General features: G+C 37.6%; 1 protein-coding gene across 1 annotated transcript; it reads left to right on the top strand.

The window, feature by feature from the left end:
- Positions 1-19091: 19091 nt before the first annotated feature.
- LOC126471126 (mini-chromosome maintenance complex-binding protein-like) lies at positions 19092-19710 on the top strand. The gene is made up of 3 exons (XM_050099212.1): positions 19092-19165; positions 19284-19424; positions 19593-19710. Exons 1-3 carry the CDS (start codon positions 19092-19094, stop codon positions 19708-19710), a joined length of 333 nt encoding a protein of 110 aa, XP_049955169.1.
- The last annotated feature ends 1296 nt before the right edge of the window (positions 19711-21006 follow it).

Here is a 21006-nt window from a genome sequence, read left to right on the forward strand (position 1 = left end):
CTTATTATTTTTCACTACAGTGGGGTCAGAAAGATGGATTAAAACAATTTATTTTGAAGTCATCCAGTTCCTTGAGTAGTGACTCAGGTTTTGTCTTTTTGCAACCAAAAATTCCCAGCTTTTCAAACTCATCAAGTAATTTATCTTTTCCTACTCTGTGCAGAACTTTTATACTGTGTTGTCTACTCACACCATCAAGGCTTAGGTTTCAGAGACTGGTACTTTATGATAATTTTGGTAATAGTATACTTCTGGTACTCCTTGTACTACATTTTAAAGTTACTTCCAGTTTGTCCAATGTATAACACGTATAATGAAATTTTCACTCTGCAGCAGAGTGTATGCTGATATGAAACATCATGGCAGATTAAAACTGTATGCCTGATGGAGACTCGAACTCGGGACCTTTGCCTTCTGTGGGCAAGTGCTCTACCATCTAACCTTTCCAGCCATGACCCATGTCCCATCCTCACAGCTTTACTTCCACCAGTACCTTGTCTCCTACCTTTTTTACCTTTTTAACTTTCAACTTGTTCCCTATTATACACTATACACACCTGTTGGTTGAAATGGGTAATCAATTCTTCTTTTCATAACATTCTGTAAGCCAGTGCCTAATATATCTGTTGTGAAGAAGAACCTTTGCATTCATGTTCCTAAAGAGTTTTGCTACCTTATTATGTACTTTACATTTACAGGACCGCTTTAAATATTTGTCTTTTACTCCATTATCTCTTTGCTTTTAGAGTTGTGCTGCAGTCAATCTGTCACACAGTTTACATATTTTCATGTTTGCAGTTGTTAGTGACCACCACCTGTTTAAGTATCTGAAATACCTTATGACATATCAAATTTGAAACTATGTTGACATCTTTCTCATGATCGGTTACCAATTTTCATATCAGTGATGGTTGGACTTCTTGTAATGGTCAAATCTAAAACATTTTTAGTATTTTCAGTTTCATATTCTGCTTTGAAGCACATTTTAGGAAATAGTCCTAATTTTTGCGTCTTTCATTGGAAACTTGGTGATTGGAAAGTGCCTGTAATTCCCATGTTCACGAAGGATCATCAGACATAATTGTATACTTATATCACTGATATAAGTGTGTTATAGATTTGTGTTTTATGCTCCATTAGAATCAAAATGAATTCCACAGGCAGAGATCTTATGAAATTCAGCACACACTGTTCACTCTTGAGATCCAAAATGTCATGGACAAAGGTGCTCAGGTTGTTTCCACATTCTTTGATGCCAGGAAGACATATGATACAGTCCCAATTTGCTGCTTACCAGTTAGTGAAAAAATAAGCTTCCTGAGTGTCAGACTAAATTTGTGACTGTATTTAAGCATTCCTTGCTGAAAGTACTAAACTCACCGTATTAAAGAAATAACATTGACAAATGTAAATGTAGTTTCAGGAGCACCCCAATAGGGTATGGCAGGGCCAGTACTGTTCTAATAAACTGACCATTAATTATCTAGTTGACACTGCTGATGGCTCCATGACATCATTGACGGATGACAGTGCTGTCTGTCGGATGGCTGCAACCCATGATGAGTGTAACAAAATGGAGGAAGACCTGCAGCTGGTAGAGGGACTGGTTGCTGAACCCAGAAATAAGTAAGTATAACATATTGCCCATGAATACATGAAGAGATCCACTACTGTTTGATTATGTGGTTGGTAACAAATCACAGGAAATTATAACTACTATAAAATACCTAGGAGTAACCATATAGAGAACATCAAGTGGAATGACCACATAAAACAAACTGGTTCCAGCAGAATTCCTTGCACCAGTTCCTCTCCCAGATGACACACAACTACCCCACCTCTTGCAACAAATGAGGAAGCAGGCAGAGACACTACGTGCAGCCCCGACGTCTCAGCACGGCATGCATCCAGTGTTCATACACAAGTCCCTCGATACTTGTTCCCACATCATGCTCCGCACAGACCTGGTATGTCATTCGTTACAGCCACCGTACACTGGACCATACCAAGTGCTAGGAGGGGACACACACACAATGGATATCCTCCTCCAGGGAAAGTCGACCAAAGTTTCCATTGAGCGAGTAAAACCCGCTTGGACAATGACAGCACCGACGACAGTCTCACAGACGACTTCAAACACAACTTGCAATGAACCCACACCTTCCGCAGAACCAGACAGCTGTGTCCCACATGAGCCCCACACCAGGGGGCCTAATGCAGCAACAGAATCAGCAAGCAGCACCCACACCCGCACTATCCGCACTCGGGCAGGCAGAGAGGTGAAGTTTAACTACCCCACCATACCGTGTGCTCCGCACTTCAGGGGGGGGGGGGGGCTGTGTGGGAGTGACAAGTCGATAGTCGACAAGTCACTGAGAGATCCTCTCTACGAGCGGGGTTCTTTGGAGGACACGATGAGTGTTTGTTTTCCCGCGTTAACTTACGTATCAAGTGTGTTTGTGCGGTGCAATAAAGGTGGTCGTTCACAGTTTAATTTCCACACAAGTGTTTTCCTTTATGTAGTGAAATTACCCCTACAGTATTAATACAAAAAATATTTGGAGTGTCTTTTGTGCATAGTACCACAAATGACAGTTTTAGTTTCCTTTTTAGAAGTTGCAGGTAGAGCACACATCACAAGATTCGGAATATCACCTCTATTGTAAGTGGACAGTACAGTTTGCGACACTCAAAAGTTTTGAGTAACGTAATTGTTAATATGTTTAATGCAGTGACTACGTAATTGTTAATATGTTTAACACAGTGACTACGTAATTGTTAATATGTTTAACACAGTGACTAATGCTACTGTGTCTAGTTGCATATGCAGATGTTGTTGAGAAACGTTCAAAGACATGAATAACTTAGATTTTCTCTGGATTGAGGACAATGCTATCGCTTTGTGACTGATTTAACTACTGACTTGGAACTGGCAGACTTAATGATGTTTGCCTCAGGAACTGGTTTTGACACAATTATAGTCACACTATAATCTTGCATTTCTAATGAACGAACACCTGAGTTGTTCTGAAATTGTTTTGCATGCAGACTGATTGAATGTGTCTACATTTGCTACATTTAAAGCATTGTGCCTTTCTACAAGGACAAGCTTGCCGCTTACGTGCATTGAAGCATTGTGGACATAACTTTACTTTGTTTATCGGTTCCTTAGTGAGAGGCAGGTGTTTGCTACTTCCACCTGATGGCACAGGACATGCTGGGCTGGGCCAGTTCGCACTGGGCCACGGTACATAGCCTGCATCCATAGGCTGTTTACTACTGCCACTAGCCTGAACATCACTATATCAAATATGTCTTGGTGACCCAACAAATCGACAACCTGCTTGAGAATAGGACCTGGGAGTCTGAGAATTTGAGATCTAGACAAGTGTCTGAAACATTTTGGATAATGGCATCATGAAACTCTCATCACTATAATATTTGCCACATTCACATTTTAATTTGCACTGTCTGGTTAAGTCTCTCTAATATGTAGGCTATTGTTTGATAGTTTGCTGCTTTCTACACAATGTAAAAAAAATTTAAACCTTGCAGCTGCTACAGAAATCTGTTCATCAAAATGCTTCTCTAAAACTGCTCCTAAATTGTCAAAGGTAACATTCTCAATACAAGTTGCGCGAAACAGTTTACAAAACCACTGGTGAGATTCAACACTGACTTTTGAAAGAAAATGAGCAAATCACTCTGTACATTGTATGTGATAGACTGGGAAATGTGCCTGCAGCTGTGCAAAATACTGAGTGCAATCTTCCTGCTGTACATCATACTCTCGGAACGTAGGTGCACAGGCAGATTCAGAATGCTTCTGCGTGGCCTGGGTAGCAGGATGCCATGCTATTATGTTTGATTGGAACTCCAAGACTCTATTCATACTATCCATTATATTTTTGGATCTTTAGTGCCTGATACTGAGCGATTTGTACAAGTGACATTTCTGGCACAACAATGACAAGTAAAAGTTCAAGTAATGACTAATTCTAAGAAAAGTGAAAGCAGAGTACTGCACAACAATGAAATACAGTATACACTCAGGAAGTTGTCTTCTGCATGAATTCTGTGATAAGAACATGTAAGTACATGTAAATATTGGTGGGTAACAGCCAGATCTGAAACAGGCACAAATTTTCTCGAATTCAAACAGCACTTTCAAAATCTTATTTTTCCTTGTCACCAGATGTTGTAGTTCTTAGCGTCAGCACCGATCAATGTGTGTCTGAGAGGTAGACATGCATACAAAATAAAATTCTGTTCCGAAAGGTGCACGGCAATCAGAGCATGACAAACATCATCTTAAAAAAGTTATACGGAGAATAGTCAACTTACAAATTGAAGACAGGCCTCTGGTGCAGTAAAAAGTCTTTTGCCTAATGATGGCATTGGCATGTACAATAGTAAGTCTCTGAACAATAGTTCAATTGCATCTGGCTGAGGTCAAGGTTTCAGAAAGATAATCGTACTAGCCATGGATGAGTTGATGTCTCTGAGATGAAGTAAACACTGATTAGCAATGTGCATCACTGTACTGCTAAGTGGCTCCCTGGTGTCATTGAGAACTATAATGGGTGGATCCCAAACATAACTGAGGAGTAACTGGAAAGTAGCTGGAACTGCCACTGCAGATGGTGCCTCTGCATGTGGTCAAGCCTCATGCTCTGGTGGAACTGCTGCACTGGTGATGGGACCTGCTGCTGCTTGGGGTTGGACAGCACTCATTGCAGTAGCGACTGCTGGTGAACGACCACTGCACTTGGTCTGCCAACTTTGGAGTCTTCAATGATGATGGCCCCCTGTGTCCAAGCACTCTAGCTTTTGTGTAGGCCTATGCTGACAGCCTTGTATTGAGATCATCCACAGCCATGGACTTGACCCTAGCCACTTGGATTGGCTGGCTCTGAGCACTATGGGTCTTAACATCTGAGGTCATCAGTCCCCTAGAACTTAGAACTACTTAAACCTAAGGACATCACACACATCCATGCCCGAGGCACGATTCGAACCTGCGACCGTAGTGGTCGTGCGGTTCCAGACTGCAGCACCTAGAACCGCTTGGCCACACTAGCCGGCTTGCCACTTGGAAAATACACCAAATGTACTCTGATATGACCTTCAGTTTTTCACGTTTTGTTCCTTGCTGTTCATAACATCTTTGGTAATGAGACAGATGTCCCTGCCCTCGGCCTTTCCGAAGTGATGCATAATTGTTTTCAATGACCACCCATTATTTTTTGTTTCAATTATCACTAAAAGTCTCATAAATTTGTTCAAAATCAGTTATGTCCTTGGAAGGCATTTGCACCAGTTCTTCATTCTACAGGATTTCAGTGATAGTGACAATTTCAAGTTTCTTGATCAAACCAAAGATAAAGTTTGCAGGTGTCTCTTCTCTTTTCTCTGCAAATACGTCATGTGACAATGATGGTAATTAAATTGGTATAAAACCTCTAACACCTAGTTTGCATCTGTCCTCACTGTCCAAAATACAAATATGAAATGTCAACTTACAGATCACTAGATCACTCACACACAAATACTATAGACTCAGAATAAGCTTCTCTTGCACTGCCAAGGCACTATGTGCTGCATAAATCGATTACCTGCAGCTGATTTTGTTAAATGGGTAGCTAAAATGTGTGATACTAATATCTATAGGATTGGCTATGCCTGTGTACAAAACACGAGTTCATTGCCAATAAGACATTAATCAAATGTAGCTTGCCAGGCAGAAAAGTAAGAACCAGACTAGAACATCACCACATTCTTCCAGTACTGCTACAGTCAGCAGAAATTTAAAGGATGTGAGCATGCTGCCAGTGCTGTGCTGACTTCAGTGTCAAGTAGTAAATACTAATCCCCCACATCTCCAATTGTCTGGTTACTAGATACCGTTTCCCACATATTTCCATTTGTCTGTTTCAGAGCATCATATTGGCAAGATGTTTTATGCCCTAAGAGAATTAAAGTATTACATAGCTAACTAAAAGAAGAACATTAAATAATAATAACAATAGTGGCTTCACTTGGCGCTATGCAAACTTGGCTGTCAATGTTCGTCCCCTATATGAGTGCTGTTGACATGTTACAATTTTAAGCACTACAGTACTGCAAATGTACTTAGCATTCAGATTACACGAAAACTTGTGTATACTATAGTGTCTGTGTGCAACAGCAGCTGTAAATTACATGAAGGTAGCTCAGAAAAACATACAGCTACAATTTGGTTTCCCCACCAGCAAAGCTCCTGTATGGGGTTGAGCACTGCAAGTAAACACAAGCTCCTTGCTAATTTTGTGCAAGGTGAAATTCCAAAATACAAAGTGGCAAGTTCATTCTTCCATGTATTGTGTAGAGGATGTATCAGAATTACTGGATGTGACACTTCAGTTAAGGATCAGAGCTGCACAGTGTCTTAGTTTTGTTTGTGCTGTTTCAGGGAGGAGAAAGCTGGGTTGTGGCAGGCTGGTGTTAGGCAGCCTCCACCTCTAACCCCACTGGGCCCCTCACAGCATTGCTCCTGGTTCTTGTCCCTGTTGGATCAAAAGCTGTGTATACTGCAGTGTCCCTATGCAACAGCTGCAGTGCATCACATGAAGATGGCTCAGAAAACTGTGCAGCTACAAGTGGGTCCATCCACCAGCAAAGCTTCTGTACAGGGTAAGGCACCACAATTAAACAGAATGTCCTTCCCAATTTAGTGCAAGATGCAAGACCAAACCACAAGTTTATTACTCTGAAAATTGTGCAGAGAGTGTATTAAAATTACTGGATGTGACCATTTAGATTTTATCTCAGGTCTATTTACGGTATGAGACATGCACCAAATAGTTTTCAGAGCATCTTCATGCAGCATACTAGTGTACCCATATAGTAGCAAGTTTTTGGGTCTGGTTATCAGAAAGGGAACCTCCACAAACATTCTTGCTGCATAGAGTCTCCAATGAATCACACTTCAGCTATTCAATCTAAAAAATGCTACTGTCTAGGATTATATCGTTTTGTGCAGCCATGAAAATAAAAAAAGGACCATTTTTTTTCTTTTAAATCCTATCTAACACATATGTATGTAAACTTCAGTTGGTGAACCATTTGAAAGTGTTAATGCACTTTAACTGTGGTACCTTGGGCAACAAACACATATCGAACATATCCCCTCGACATCAGAAACAAAGAAAACACAACAATATTGCTTTCATGTTGGTTCTTTCCTGCTTTGTTTTCTTACCTTAGGTGGAGGTGCCAGTCTTCCACTCACTCACTTGCTCTTCATTTTAAGAGTCATTTGTATAAAATGATGTCTCAGGGCCCAAAATGATTTTTTGATAGAATTTGGATTTGATTACTGACTGTTCTTCTAAACCGTAGCACATGCTTACACATGGGTGCTTCTCTATCCACATTAAAGCACAAGCAGAAAGAATTTTGTTGCCACTATTCATCTATGTATCTTCAGTAAATTGTTGTGGAATGAAATTCAGGATATTTAAGTCAATTCATATTCAGTTTATTAGACATTCTGAAATGGTCAGATGAAGTGACATAACAGATTTTATCCCTTTCTTGACCGTTTCATAAGTTGGGGTACATCCCAACAACATTTCATCTTTAACAGACATCCAACTACTTGGAGAACAAACAAATCACGCATTAACTGATACATTACTTAACATTGCCTCAATTACACATGTTAAATCAGAACGGAACCTTCTCCCGATATTTATTAGCATCAAACAGAACTTGATTTAACTGTACAGCTCAACTGAGAGTTTGTTAAATACCTGAAACATCATTCACAAAATAAGAAAGGAAGGTAGCTGCACTAGAATTTAATGACCAATTGACAGTGAAACAGATTATAAACTCCAGTAGGAGATGGATGGCTGTTTGCTTTTGAGAGTAACCATCCCAAAATGCCCTGTAATAATTTAAGGATACGATAGATAACCAAAACCTTGACTTATGAAATTTTTATTGATTAAAAGGCAGTGTACAGTAAATACACCCTGCAGTAGAACTCATCACTAGGCTGCAGGAAATGGGTTCTTGTTACCTGTGGACCTTATCTCAGCAGTCGCTACCTCTGTTTCACAATATGGACAGTATTAGAATAATAGTACTCAACAGCTATCTTGAAACTATGTATGCATTTTAAGACTACACCCTCAAATATCTTCTGTTATATGATAGGTAATTTCATGGAAATAATAATCACAAAAGGGCTTTGTACATAATGTTCAATATGTTTTTGTAATGTTATTAACCTCTCAGACAAAGGTGTCAACTTCAATATTTTGTGTGGAGCTGTGAAGTAAGAATGCTGTCAAACTGAAATATCCTATTTTGCTTGCAGAGTACTGAATGATTTAGCACTTGGTATTTTATGTTACTTGTAACGGAAAACTGACTTATGGAGTTAGTAGATGATTTGAATAGTTGTGTATTGTCATTGAAGAGATTGATTAAATTGCAGTGAATTCAGTGTTTGTGTAAAACATCCTAAAAATTACTCGTGTTCTATGAATGTCAAATCTATTAGAGGAATATAGTTTAAACACACATTGAGTGGCACTGTATGTTTTGCCATTTGTAGTCTGCTCAAACAGAATTATGTAGAAAATGCAGAATATTGAAAGAAACGTTTTGAAACACTCACAAGCTTGAGTAGTCTGCAAGAGGTCATCACATAAATGATCATTATCCATCAGAGTCCCACACGTTTTAAAATTCAGAGAAAATGAATTCTGAAATGAACCTAGAAAAGTTTAAAATGTTGCAAGAATACCTAGCATAAAAACCATGACTGCACAGTTAGATAAATTCCTGCATACTAAATGGCACATTGAATGTCATTCTTCCTACACATTAATTGGGAATGAAACAAGAAGGAAGTAAAATGATACTGATACTGTATCCACTAGAAAATATATGATTATTTGAAGAGTACATAGATAATTTGAGATGTGGAGTTTACTAGGATAGGGAAAGAATCCAGATGTGAAGGCATTCCAGCAATTGCTTGCCATCATATAGGGAATCCATAGAATATCAAACTCTAGATGTCAAGACAGGAATCTGAATCTCACTCATTCAACTTACAGATCTACGGAGGTTACTAGCCAGTACAGTGACAATATTGTTGAGAAGAGATACCAGTTTGATTATTGTTTTGTTCAGGTGTGGGGAGACATCATATTGAACAGCATAAGGAGAATAAGAAAGATATTTTTCCTCTTTGGCTGTAACATCAATTATACCTCCTCTTACTTACACAACTGTTTTTACCTTAAAATCCATTTCAGTGAAAGCATGATGTCATATATATGAAAAAGGTAGCAAATTCATACAACAGCCTACTATGTGTGATGGTTTACAAATTATAAGTCAACGAAGAAATTTTATCAGTTATTGGTCGTGAAGATTACTCATATTGTCCAAAATAACACAAAAAATTGAACTGTTGTAATAAACCTCAATAAATGAGGAACTGGTACACTCCACACCTGAGCAAACTCAATGATGAAAAGGTTGTGCACTACGTCAAATTGCATCAGAGTCAATCTAAGAAGAAAACTTACACAGCAGGTCAGAAATTAGTGTCCAGAAAGAAAGCAAATGACAACTATATACTCAACAAAGTAGTGTGAAGTAGTGCATAAAATTATTAAAACAAAAATAAGGTCTAAAAGGAAGCACAAAATTCCAATCTAACCAATCATCTTAAATGCACACATTACCAGTTGTGGCTCAAATAAAAATCTCACTGAAGATGTAAATAAAGATGCAGTTTTGCTCCAAGCTCTAGATTGTAAGCCAGTTTATAATTTTTTCTGGTCTTGTGTATCTTACAGAAAAGTATGTGAAACAGTTGCCAAACTTAGAAAATCAAAAGCCAAAGATTTCTGTGAACTCTCAAGTTATGCGATAAGAAATTTTACTGCCAGTAACTATAATCATCAATGAAATTTGTCATGAAGGGATCTCTCCAGGTTGCCAAAAATTATTACTGTAACACCTATCCATAACAGGAGTGATAAAGCATCCCCTGATAACTATCATGCCATCTCATTCCTACCAATAATGTCAAAGATAACAGAATATTATTTGCACAAACAGATGAACCAGCATTTTAAGGAAAATAATTTACTTAGCTCTTCACAACTTCGTTTCTCTTGAGTGTAAGGAAACAAGCTGCACAACTCTTCTTGAGTTGAGGAAAGCTCTTGACACTGTCTCCCACAGTATACTTATCATCAACTGCCAGTACTACAGAGCTGGAGGGAGTGCTCTTCCCCTTATTGGGTCATGCCCAAGCCAGAGAGATAACTTAGTAATTATAATCAAATACGATTTACCCTCATTCTTTCCATGTGAGTCAGTACTGTACACAGATGGTAAAACTCTAATTACACAATTTGATTATATAGAGAAGCCATGACATAACGTAAATATAACAATGGACTGACATGCTACTTGGTTCCAGACGTTTTGCTTGCAAATTAATTATAATAAAACTGAAGGAATTGTTTTCAGTTTTAGTGTCTCCAATGAAGAGTATAAAATAATTTGACTGTTAGGTCTCTACATAGAGCAGAAACTCAGCTGGGTGAGTAACACATAAAAATTGTGCTCCAAACTGTCTTGAGTGATTTATCTGTTGTACAAATTCAGACACAATGCAAGCAAAACCCTCTTCGCATATGCATATATTGTATTATTCCCCTCTCACCTCACCCAGGGAATTCATCTATGTGGTAACTGCTTTGGCTCCAAAATTGCTTTCAGGTGGCAATATGAAGGCTGCTAGATTAATAGTAACAAATTTTAAGAGAAGCATGTAAAACTCATTTCAAAGATCTTAATGTTATGACAGATCCTAGCCTCTACATGTATAGTTATCTACTCAGTATTAAAGAGAATTTAAATAATTTTAACCTTAAGGTATCCATACAGAAAGGCAACACAGGGACTGGACAATCAGTTCATTTGCTGTACAACAGGCTAGCTAATATTTGTAGCAGCCACAATTGTCTTGGTCTCAGATATTTCAACAGACTTCCACAACTAACTCATTCTATAGCTTATAGTGCATTTAAAATTACTTTATCAGAGTTGTCTAAGAAATAAAAGAATGTAAGAAATCAATTTCAATTGGCATTACATTCTGATAAATTACTCCCACAGCAAGTTGTCACATTAGAGACAACTAGCAGATACAAATAATCTACATCAAATGGTTTGTTAATGGGTTCCTGCATACATATTTTTGATGTTAGATGTGACACAATATTGTTGAAGTAAATGTCATGAAATTTTATGTTCTACTTCACTTAGCTTTATGCTGAAGTGATTAAAGTCATGGTATACCTCCTAATATTGTTTCTGACCTCCTGTTGTCCAGTGTAGTGCAGCAGCTAAACTTGGCATTGACTCAACAAGTCATTGGAAGTCCCTTGTAAAAATAATGAGACCTTCTGTTCCTATAGCCAACTATAATTGTGAATATGTTGCTAGTGCAGTATTTGGTGCTTCCTGATTATATTCTGTAAATGTTTGATTGCATTCATGTTAAGCAGTCTGGGTGGCCAAATCATTCACTCAAATCATCCACAATATATTTCAACTGAACTGTGAGCAATTGTGACCTGGTGACATGGTGCATTGTCACCCACTAAAATTCCATTGCTTTTTGGGAAGATGAAGTTCATGAATAGCTGCAAATGGTCTCCAAGTAACAGAAAATAACAATTTCCTTTCAATGATTGGTTCTGCCCACACCATTGTGGAGCCACCACCAGCTTGCACAGTGCCTCATTGAGTTGTGTCTTTGACTTCATGGGGTCTAGGCCACACTCAAATCCTACCATCAATTCTTAATAACTGAAACTTGGACTCATCTGACCACAACACAGTTTCCCAGTCATCTAGAGCCCAAGTGATAAGGTCACAAGCCCAGGAGAGGCACTGTAGCTGATATCACTCAGCAAAGGCACTCAAATTGGTCATCTTCCGCCATAGCCCATTAATGACAAATTTCATTGCACTGTTCTAACAGGTACATTTGTCATACATCTCACATTTATTTTTTGGTCTTTTCAGGCATTGTTGCTTATCGGTTAAAATTGACAACTCTCTCTTAACTCCACTGCTCTTAATCATTAAGTGAAGGCCGTTCGCAGTGGTGTGATCTGCGGTAAGAGGTCGTGCCTGAAATGTGATATTCTCAGCAAACTCTTCAAATTGTGGATCTCGGAATATAGAATTCCCAAGTGATTTGGAAAATGGAGTGTCCCATGAATTTAGCTCCAACTACCATTCCACATTCAAAGTCTGTTAATTCCTCTCATGTGGCCATATTCATGTCAGACACCTTTTCACATAGCCAACTGGGTATAAATGAGTGCTCTTCCAGTGCACTGTTCTCTTATGCTTTACGTACATTATAGTACTGCCATGTGTATATGTGCATATCGCTATCCCATTACCTTGGTCACCTCAGTTGATATGTAAATATTTACACCAGTGACATGTAAAATATTTGAAGATGAGTGAATAATATAATAGAAATATTTCTCTTTGTTACAATTTGTCAAATCCTGTCAATAGTTCTGTTGTTGTCATAAATATATTACCATTTGGTTGCTTTATTAATACACAGGGTGAACCAGAACTCCACTGATAAGCTTTAAGAGATTGTCCAGGGATACTTTTTTAATATTTTGGTATGAGGGTGTCATGGTCTCTGGTGATTCATTACAGAGTAATAATGTTATTATAATTTTTTGGTTTGTTAATGCAGCCACTCTTGTGTCTGTGAAAATACCTTCAGAACAATGAAGAAGTATGTTATATGCAGTGATCAAAGCGTACCCCACACAACACAGATAATGCTACAACCTTAAGATGGAACACATAAGCTATTATCAGAGCTTCATTGTGCAGTTCTCACATTGCATTCAGTGAATTCATAAACCTAGTGCATATCATCCAACTCATCATCAGTAAGCATACCTTTAATACTGCTGTGTATTATCATGATTGCATAACTAAAACTGCTGGAAAACAAAATCCTATGTGGAATTGTGCGGTACTTGAAGCAATCTTGAGGGCAATGAGGTAAGAAGGGTATTACTGCTGCTACTGCTGTCAGCACTGTTTTCAGTGCAATAAAGACACTAAACTAATTGGAACAAGAAAGAAAACAAAATGCAGTAACTCTGTAATGAACAGCCAGAAACCACTGATCCCCAGTACCAAAATACTCAGAAGGTATCCCTGAAGAGCGTGAGAAGGTTTATCATCAGAGTCCTGAATAACCCCGTCCGTGCCTTTGATTCCACAACTACTGTTATTATTGAGGTTGGTATCTTCCTAAAACACATTGAAGCAGAGTAAAATTTTCTGTAAGTGTTCCTGAATGTTTCAAATGAATGACTCAGTGGAATAGTACATGAATAAACACTTACCCTAACATTCATACAAGCATACCTCAGAAAAATTATGACCACGTCATTTCATGTCAGTGTATACTTCTAGTATTTCAGATTGTGGAACAGCAGAAACAGCTATCTGAGCAATTGTGCAGAATGTCATCAGCAGCCACAGAACAAGTACCAATGCACTGTTTGTATTGGACTTGTGGCATTATCAGTGTAATTATTAGCCAGTACAGTGACGGGAATGTTGAGGAAAGATACCAGTTTGATTATTGTTTGGCTCAGGTGTGGGGGTGACATCATATTGAATGTGTGCGAGAGGAATGAGAAAGATATTTTTCCTCTCTGGCTATAACATCAATTATACCTCCTCTTACCTACACAACTGTTTTTACCATAACATCTATTTCATCAAAAGCTTGATGCCGTGCACATGAAGATGGTAGCAAATTTACACAATTGGCTACTATTTGTGATGGTTTACAAATTGTAAGTCAACAAAGAAATTTTTATGGTTTTTGGTAGGAAAGATTACTCCTTTTGTCCGAAATATTACAAAAAACAGAAAATTGAACTGGTGTAATAAACTTAAAGAAATAAAGAATTGGCACGCTCCACACCTGAGCAAATCTTGACACTGTCTCCCACAGTAGACTTATCATCAAGTGCTGGTACTGTAGAGCTGGTGGGAATGCTGTTCACCTTATTGAGCCATAGAACAGTTAGTAACAATGATAAAATATTAGACTGTGTATCTGCTGTGAAAGGTATACCTAAGAGCTCACTACTTGGTAATTTCCGCTCATTCTTGCCATATGAGTCTTTATTATGCACAGATGATAAAACTTTAATTACACCATTTTTGTTATATAGAAAGCTGTGGCACAATATAAATACAGCAATGGACACACATGCTAGTTGGTTCCAGACAAATTGCCTGCAAATTAATTATAGGAAAACTGAAGATACGGTTTTCAGTTTTAGTGTCTGCAGTGAAGAGTACAAAATAATCTAACTGTTAGGTCTTTACACTGAAAAGAGACTCACCTAGGTGAGTAACACGGAAAAATTGTGCTCCAGACTGTCATGAGTGATTTATCTGATGAACAAGTTCAGGAATAACATAAGCAAAGCCCTATTGGTATATGCATATTTCTTATTTTTCCACTCTCACCTTACCTGTGGAATTCTTCGATGGGGTAACAGCTTTGGCTCAGAAATTGTTTTCAGGTGGCAACAATAAGGCTATCAGATTTATAGTAACAATTTTTAAGAGAAGTATGTAAAACTCATTTCAAAGATCTTAATATTATGACAGTTCCTAGCCTCTATATCTATAGTTATCTCCTCAGTATTAAAGAGAATTTAAATAATTTTGACCTTAAGATGTCCATACAGAAAGAAAACACAGGGACTGGACAGTCAAATGATATTCCCCACAACAGGCTTGCTAATGTTCTTAACAGGCCACAAATATCTTGGACTCAGATATTTCAACAGAGTCCAAAAAGTAGTCCATTCTTTTGCCTACAGTGCACTTAAAATTATTTTATTTGAGGGGTTTAAGAAAAAGTATACTACTCAAAAAAAGAACAGATGAAATCAATTTTAAGTGACATTAATCTCTGATAAATTACTCCCACATTAAGTTGTAATACTAGAGAATACTAGCAGATTCAAATTATCTATATAAAATGGTTTGTTAACAGATTCCTGCTTACATAATTTTGATGTTACCTGTAACACTGTATTATTGAAGTAGATATCATAAAATTTTATGTACTCCTTCTCTTAACATTACACTGGGGTGACAAAAGTCACACAATACCTCCTAATATTGTTTCAGACCTACTTTTGCCCAGTGTACTGCAGTAGGTAAATGTCGTGTGGACTCAGCACATCGTAGGAACTCCACTGCAGAAACACTGAGGCATGTTGCCTCTGTAGTCAATCACAAATGTGAAAGTGTTGCCAGTACAGGATTTTTGTAGTAACTGAATTCCTGATTATATCGTTTAAATGTTTTATTGCATTCATGTTGAGCAGTCGGGGTGGCCAAATCATTTGCTTGAATTGTCCACAATGTTTTTCAACTGAACTGTGAACAATTTTGGCCTTGTGACATGGCACATTATCACTTGCAAAAATTTCATTGTTGTTTGGAAAGATGCGGTTCATTAACGACTACAAATGGTCTCCAAGTAACTGAAAATAACCATTTCGTTTCAATGAATTGTTCAGGCCATATTAATATAGAGCATTCAGTGAAACAGTTTCTCCAATTAGTTCTTTTGTAGTGTTCCAACATATTTCTCCTCATATTTCAACTATAAATCCTATAGTCATTGTCATGGAGTGTCTTCCATTGTCTTCTGAGTTCACTGTTGTGTTGTTCCTTTAAGTGCCAGTATGGTAATATGAGGAAGTCTTCAAAAATTGCAATAACCATAATTAAAAATAGAACTGAATGTGGACGATGGAGGTCAATAAATCTTATGAATTAATTTCTGAGTCAGTCAAATTATGACAAGTTTTTGATTCACAAGAGAAATTACAATGACAGCATATAGGAGATATGAGCAGAATCCAAGTACTGGAATTGTCTAATTTGAAACCCTCATATTGATTGCTTATACTTCTTGCTAGTTGTTTTTCGCTGCTTCCTTACGCTGACACTCCCAGAAAGATGTAATGGTGGACAGTTTTTGAAAGTGTTCATAGTTAAAACAGTGGTGAGCAGAGGTGCAATACTGAGCCATTGCTGATTCGTTCAGGTGAAGAAGAAAATATCAGCTGCCTAAGTTCATTTTGCTGTTTTTGTACAGTTTGTGTGGTTTCGCCAATGTATAATATTTATCAAAATGACACAGATCCTTGCTTTTCACTGTAGATTCTCTCTGACCTTCCCAGAGAAGTTTCTGATGTCAGAAAGGTCACCCGTATCGAACTTAACACCTTGATCCTTACTATTTTTAAGAAATGACTTCTCACACAGGGAAAAAAAACACTTTATAACTGACAACATCCCTATTTGCTTCTTCTTCCTTGACTCTTGATTACTACTGAGGCATGACTTGCACAGTTTTCTTAATGAGATATGGAGAAACTTCATGCTCATGGTAAACAGTCTTTTAGTCTTCTAGCTCATTTGGAGACTGTCAGCTTCAATCGCAATATGCAACCCATGAATCTTGGGTCCAAATGACCAATTTTGTATGTAAGGGTTGGTGCTGGACTCTACAGAGAAACAAAATCTAGCTGAACAGTTGTAGACTGGCACACAAGTCCTCTCAAATGCAAATCTATGGGGAATGGTAGACAGTGCAGGCAAATAAACATGGTACGAGAGACCAGTTTCTTAGTGTCATCTGAATGCAAAGCATATGTGGCATTACAAGCCCTTGTAAATATGTGACTAAAGACAATGACACACCAGCTGAGCAAACAATGCTAATTTACCCTTGATGAAGATCTGTAAGCTCCCAGAAAGCCTTAGATAAAAAAATACCACAATAATCATTGAATTACTAGTGACTCAAAATAATTTCACAGATATTGCGATAGAAGTGAACGGTAAGTGTGGAGGGAAATCCTTATAAGTAGGAATTTTTTGCGAGTTTAAATATTTTATGCACATTTGAATATGATTTTATGGTTAATCATTGCTCTCTTGGATGTAGCCAGCTGACAAGATTAGATCTGAGTAAGGCTTTACAACTTACCTTATTTAGGGGATAAAGGTTGGTCATGGACATTAGCATCAATGGATGTAACACATCCATTCTGAGGATGGAAAGAGGTCAACCAAAGAATCATGTGAGCCCAGATCATCACATTAACCATAAAATTAGCTTACTTGTTCTACACTGTGATAATATGGTAGTGACAGAATACCAGTATTCAATTGGGTATAATCATTGTCAGATTTTTTCTGTCTACTTCATGCTTCTAGGTTTCAACAACACCAAACAATTGGAGGAATTATGTTGACTAGCAGAGAAGCACCTTGTCCAGTGCCTGCATCTGGAATCCATATGATACCATATAGGAAGCCTTCAATTGAATACAAGACAAAATGGAAAATAGGAGAGTAATTCATCACTCATTTATCTACAAAACTATAACTAGTTACTGAGCATTATATGCTTCTTCTATTGGATTAGAGAAATGTTGACACATCATGATTGAAGTCTCTTTTATGATCTTAAATCTAAAATTATCTGTGTTAAGTAATATCAGTAGCCTAGAAATCGCCTTTCACAAATATCTGTTGACCCAATGAACAGGTAATATTTAGAAATTTTGCGAATAACACACAGGAAAGAATTTGTATTTAAATAGATTGTCAATGTAATTCATCAACAGACACCACCAGCAGTTGCCTTTGAAAAATTTAATGTGCACAGCTCAAGTATCTCCTCTAAAGCAGAAATAAACATTTGTCTGCCTCCATAGCTAATTTTGCAGTACATTTGGTATGTGTTGAACTTGTGGCTACTACCTCAGTGGGAGTACTGGAACAGTGTGGACCCAGCTTTGTAATGGCAGCTGGGGTTCTGCTTGAGTGAGAAGTAGTAGCTCCAAGGTCTGGGAAGGTTTCAAAGGCTAGGAGAATGGTATGCTGATCCCATGCCCTCTATATATCCTTTGGTAGGGGATGACTTGGCAATTAGTTGGTACTCAATGACCTGACACAGCCAGTAGATGTAGCTTTAGCTTTCGAGAGAAATATTTCCAAGGCATATTAAGAACATGTAGAAATTATCAGAAATAGCTGTTCCTAATCATTCTGGAGTTTCTCATCATCAAAGTCTCGTATGTAGGTTAGCAATAATATGTGCAGAGAATGTGTGCATTCCTTATGCTCCATGCAAGTCTTCACTAAGTTTCAGTTGCATGACAGCTCCTCAAATGGTGTAACTATCACCCAGTAAGATGTTGTTGTAGTGACATGGATGCTATTGCTGTATAATGATCCAAACTGCTTGCCAGAATGTGGTAAGTTGAAATTACACTGCGAATATAATTACTTTTCACCTCTTTTCAGAAAAAAAAGATTTTTAAACCGGGATTTGTGCCACTGGGAACTAAATAAGGATAGAAACTTTATACATGCTTTATTAAAACGAGGAAGTCAGTATAATATATACAGGGACTTGGATTTTGACGTGATTTTAGTGGGCTGACACAGTAGAACGCCTGAGATTGTAGGATTTTATGAGCTCTAGTGAGCTATGTTGCTAGTATGATATCACACATGTGTTGTATCAGCGGCCAATAGAGTAGAACTGGTGGTCTGTGGGTGATAATGTGTGGCAGTTGGTGCAATGAACAGTTGCATTTGGGTAAATGGTTGACACTCAGTGAACGATTGACAGATGTCAGCCATTGAACATTAGTTCTCTTATGGGTGTATAGCTGTTTATAAGTTGGTCTAGGCTACTTAGTCAGGCTTACTGATAATTCAAGAAGGTTATTTTTAAATGTTCTGAACTTCAAAGGATAGTCAGACTGTCTTCTCCAAAGGAGAAGTATGACAAGGAAAAATCAAAAGTAGCATAGGATGCAGTGTACTGCAACTATGCAGGAGCAGAGTAGAAGAAGCTGTCCTGAAGTAACTGGAACAGAGCAGAGTGAGGGCTCATGAGAATAACTAATGGACAGCAAAGTCAAAATGTGAATCAGTACAGGAATCAGATTGAGAAAGCAGAAACATGGTATGAAGATCTATTACAGTTTCATGATAATAACAGTTAAATATCTGATTATTTCCCATGACAAGTTGAATAAAAGTTGAGCTTGTGCATAACCTATTTATTAAAAAATATTGGCTAGCACCATGCTATTCAAACTTGATATTGTCACGGCTGCAAACAGCATAAGTCTTTCTCCTTGTGCTCAGACTCTCTTCAAGTACACACTGCCTGATGTCATGTACACAAGCTATAGAAGTTGCATTCACTATATAATAACAGTGTAACACACATCTGTGACCACATTTTTAACTACTTAATACATCTAAGTGGAGACTGTGCGTCATGTCATCGCAATAAACAAATAATATGAACAACAAAATTTTTAAAAAGGCAGCCTCTTTATAGTGTGCAAATAATGATGGAAAAAAACCAAAGTAAATTTTTTTAGAGCTATTCACAGGCACAGGAAACAAAATGTTGTGTACAGTAACAATAATAATAATAATAATAATAATAATAATAATAATAATAATAATAATGAAATGGTGAAGGTGTTCAGCTACTAAACTATCATAACAAAAACATTAGTTAAAAGCTAAAACCTGTTTTAAAATATTTACCCTTTTACTATGAAAGGCGTACATCAGCTGGTTAGTATTAGCTGCCTATGAGTAGCTTCATTGTGTGGCATTCCCTGGATATGAATTCCAACAAACAAACGTTTAATGATCATAATAAATGAAAATGTACCTAAAATCAATTTTAAACAAAAATATAGATCAGTTCTAGAGAACAGTAAAAGTATTTACCCTGTTCCTTTGCATTTGTGTATTTGTAACTGTGAGTATTAACTCATTATGTGCCACTTTTCAGCATTCATAATAATTATACAATGGATAGGAATTCCACCTCAAATAAATACGTTTTGCACAAAAAGGTTCACCTTGATAAAGAAAAAGCCTTAAGAAGAGTATGAATTCCAATCATAAAGCACTCATCATGGAAATAACATGTGGAAAAGATAGGCTGATACTGTAAAGATGACACATTGAGATGAAGACAGGTCCTACAAAAAGACACTTACACATTTGCTTTTGACCAAAGCCTTCATCAGAAACGGAAAATCACACACACACATACACATTCATTCACACAAGCAAGCAAAATTCATGCACGTATGACCGCCATCTAGAGTATGTCGGTTTCAGCTGCTGAAGGTGGCTGTCATATGTGAATGAGGTGTACTCACTTGGGTGAATGAATGTGTGTGCATGTTTCATTTCCTGATGGAGGCTTTCACTGAAAGCTAACATGCCTTAAGTATTCACTTGAGTTACATTCTATCCCTAACTTTGTTTTTAGCATCAGTGTCTCCCTTGGTTAATATACTTATCATTGACTTGGTACTACTAATATTTTCTGCTTCTTGATTCTTTACATTTTCGTTTATTTCATCCAATTGGCCATTCATTTTCTCTAAAACTTGCAATATTAAATTCTGGTGATCCATTTTGATTTCAGAGCTATTCACAGAACATATGCTGTTTTCATTCTCTGAAGATTTACAGTCATTGATGACTTAATTAACGCAATATCCATTTGATTTATTCATTTTGACACTCTTGCTAAACCAAGTACAAGTTTCAAAAATATACCTCTATACCAGACAGCTCAATTTTTATTGTTTATACTTATCTTGTGGAGTACTGCTGCTTGAAACTAGTGCACCAATTTTGCTGCTGCTGTGTAGTCGATGCTGCCTCTTGTTGTGTTTTCCAGTTGCCTTCCAAGGGCTGTTGCTGCTCAGTGGCACATCATGGTTGTTATACTGGTGGTTCACCATTGCCAACACAGCTGCAGCT

Source organism: Schistocerca serialis, chromosome 3 (genome assembly GCF_023864345.2).
Source record: "Schistocerca serialis cubense isolate TAMUIC-IGC-003099 chromosome 3, iqSchSeri2.2, whole genome shotgun sequence".
Lineage (NCBI taxonomy): Eukaryota > Metazoa > Arthropoda > Insecta > Orthoptera > Acrididae > Schistocerca > Schistocerca serialis.

Bases quoted from the DNA above. Each gene is read 5' to 3' on its own strand.
- LOC126471126 (XM_050099212.1), top strand. From the start codon at position 19,092: ATGAGAATAACTAATGGACAGCAAAGTCAAAATGTGAATCAGTACAGG. The intron at 19,166-19,283 runs GTATGAAGATCT...AATATTGGCTAG, and splicing joins ATTGAGAAAGCAGAAACATG to CACCATGCTATTCAAACTTG. The intron at 19,425-19,592 runs GTAACACACATC...AAATTTTTTTAG, and splicing joins ATTCACTATATAATAACAGT to AGCTATTCACAGGCACAGGA.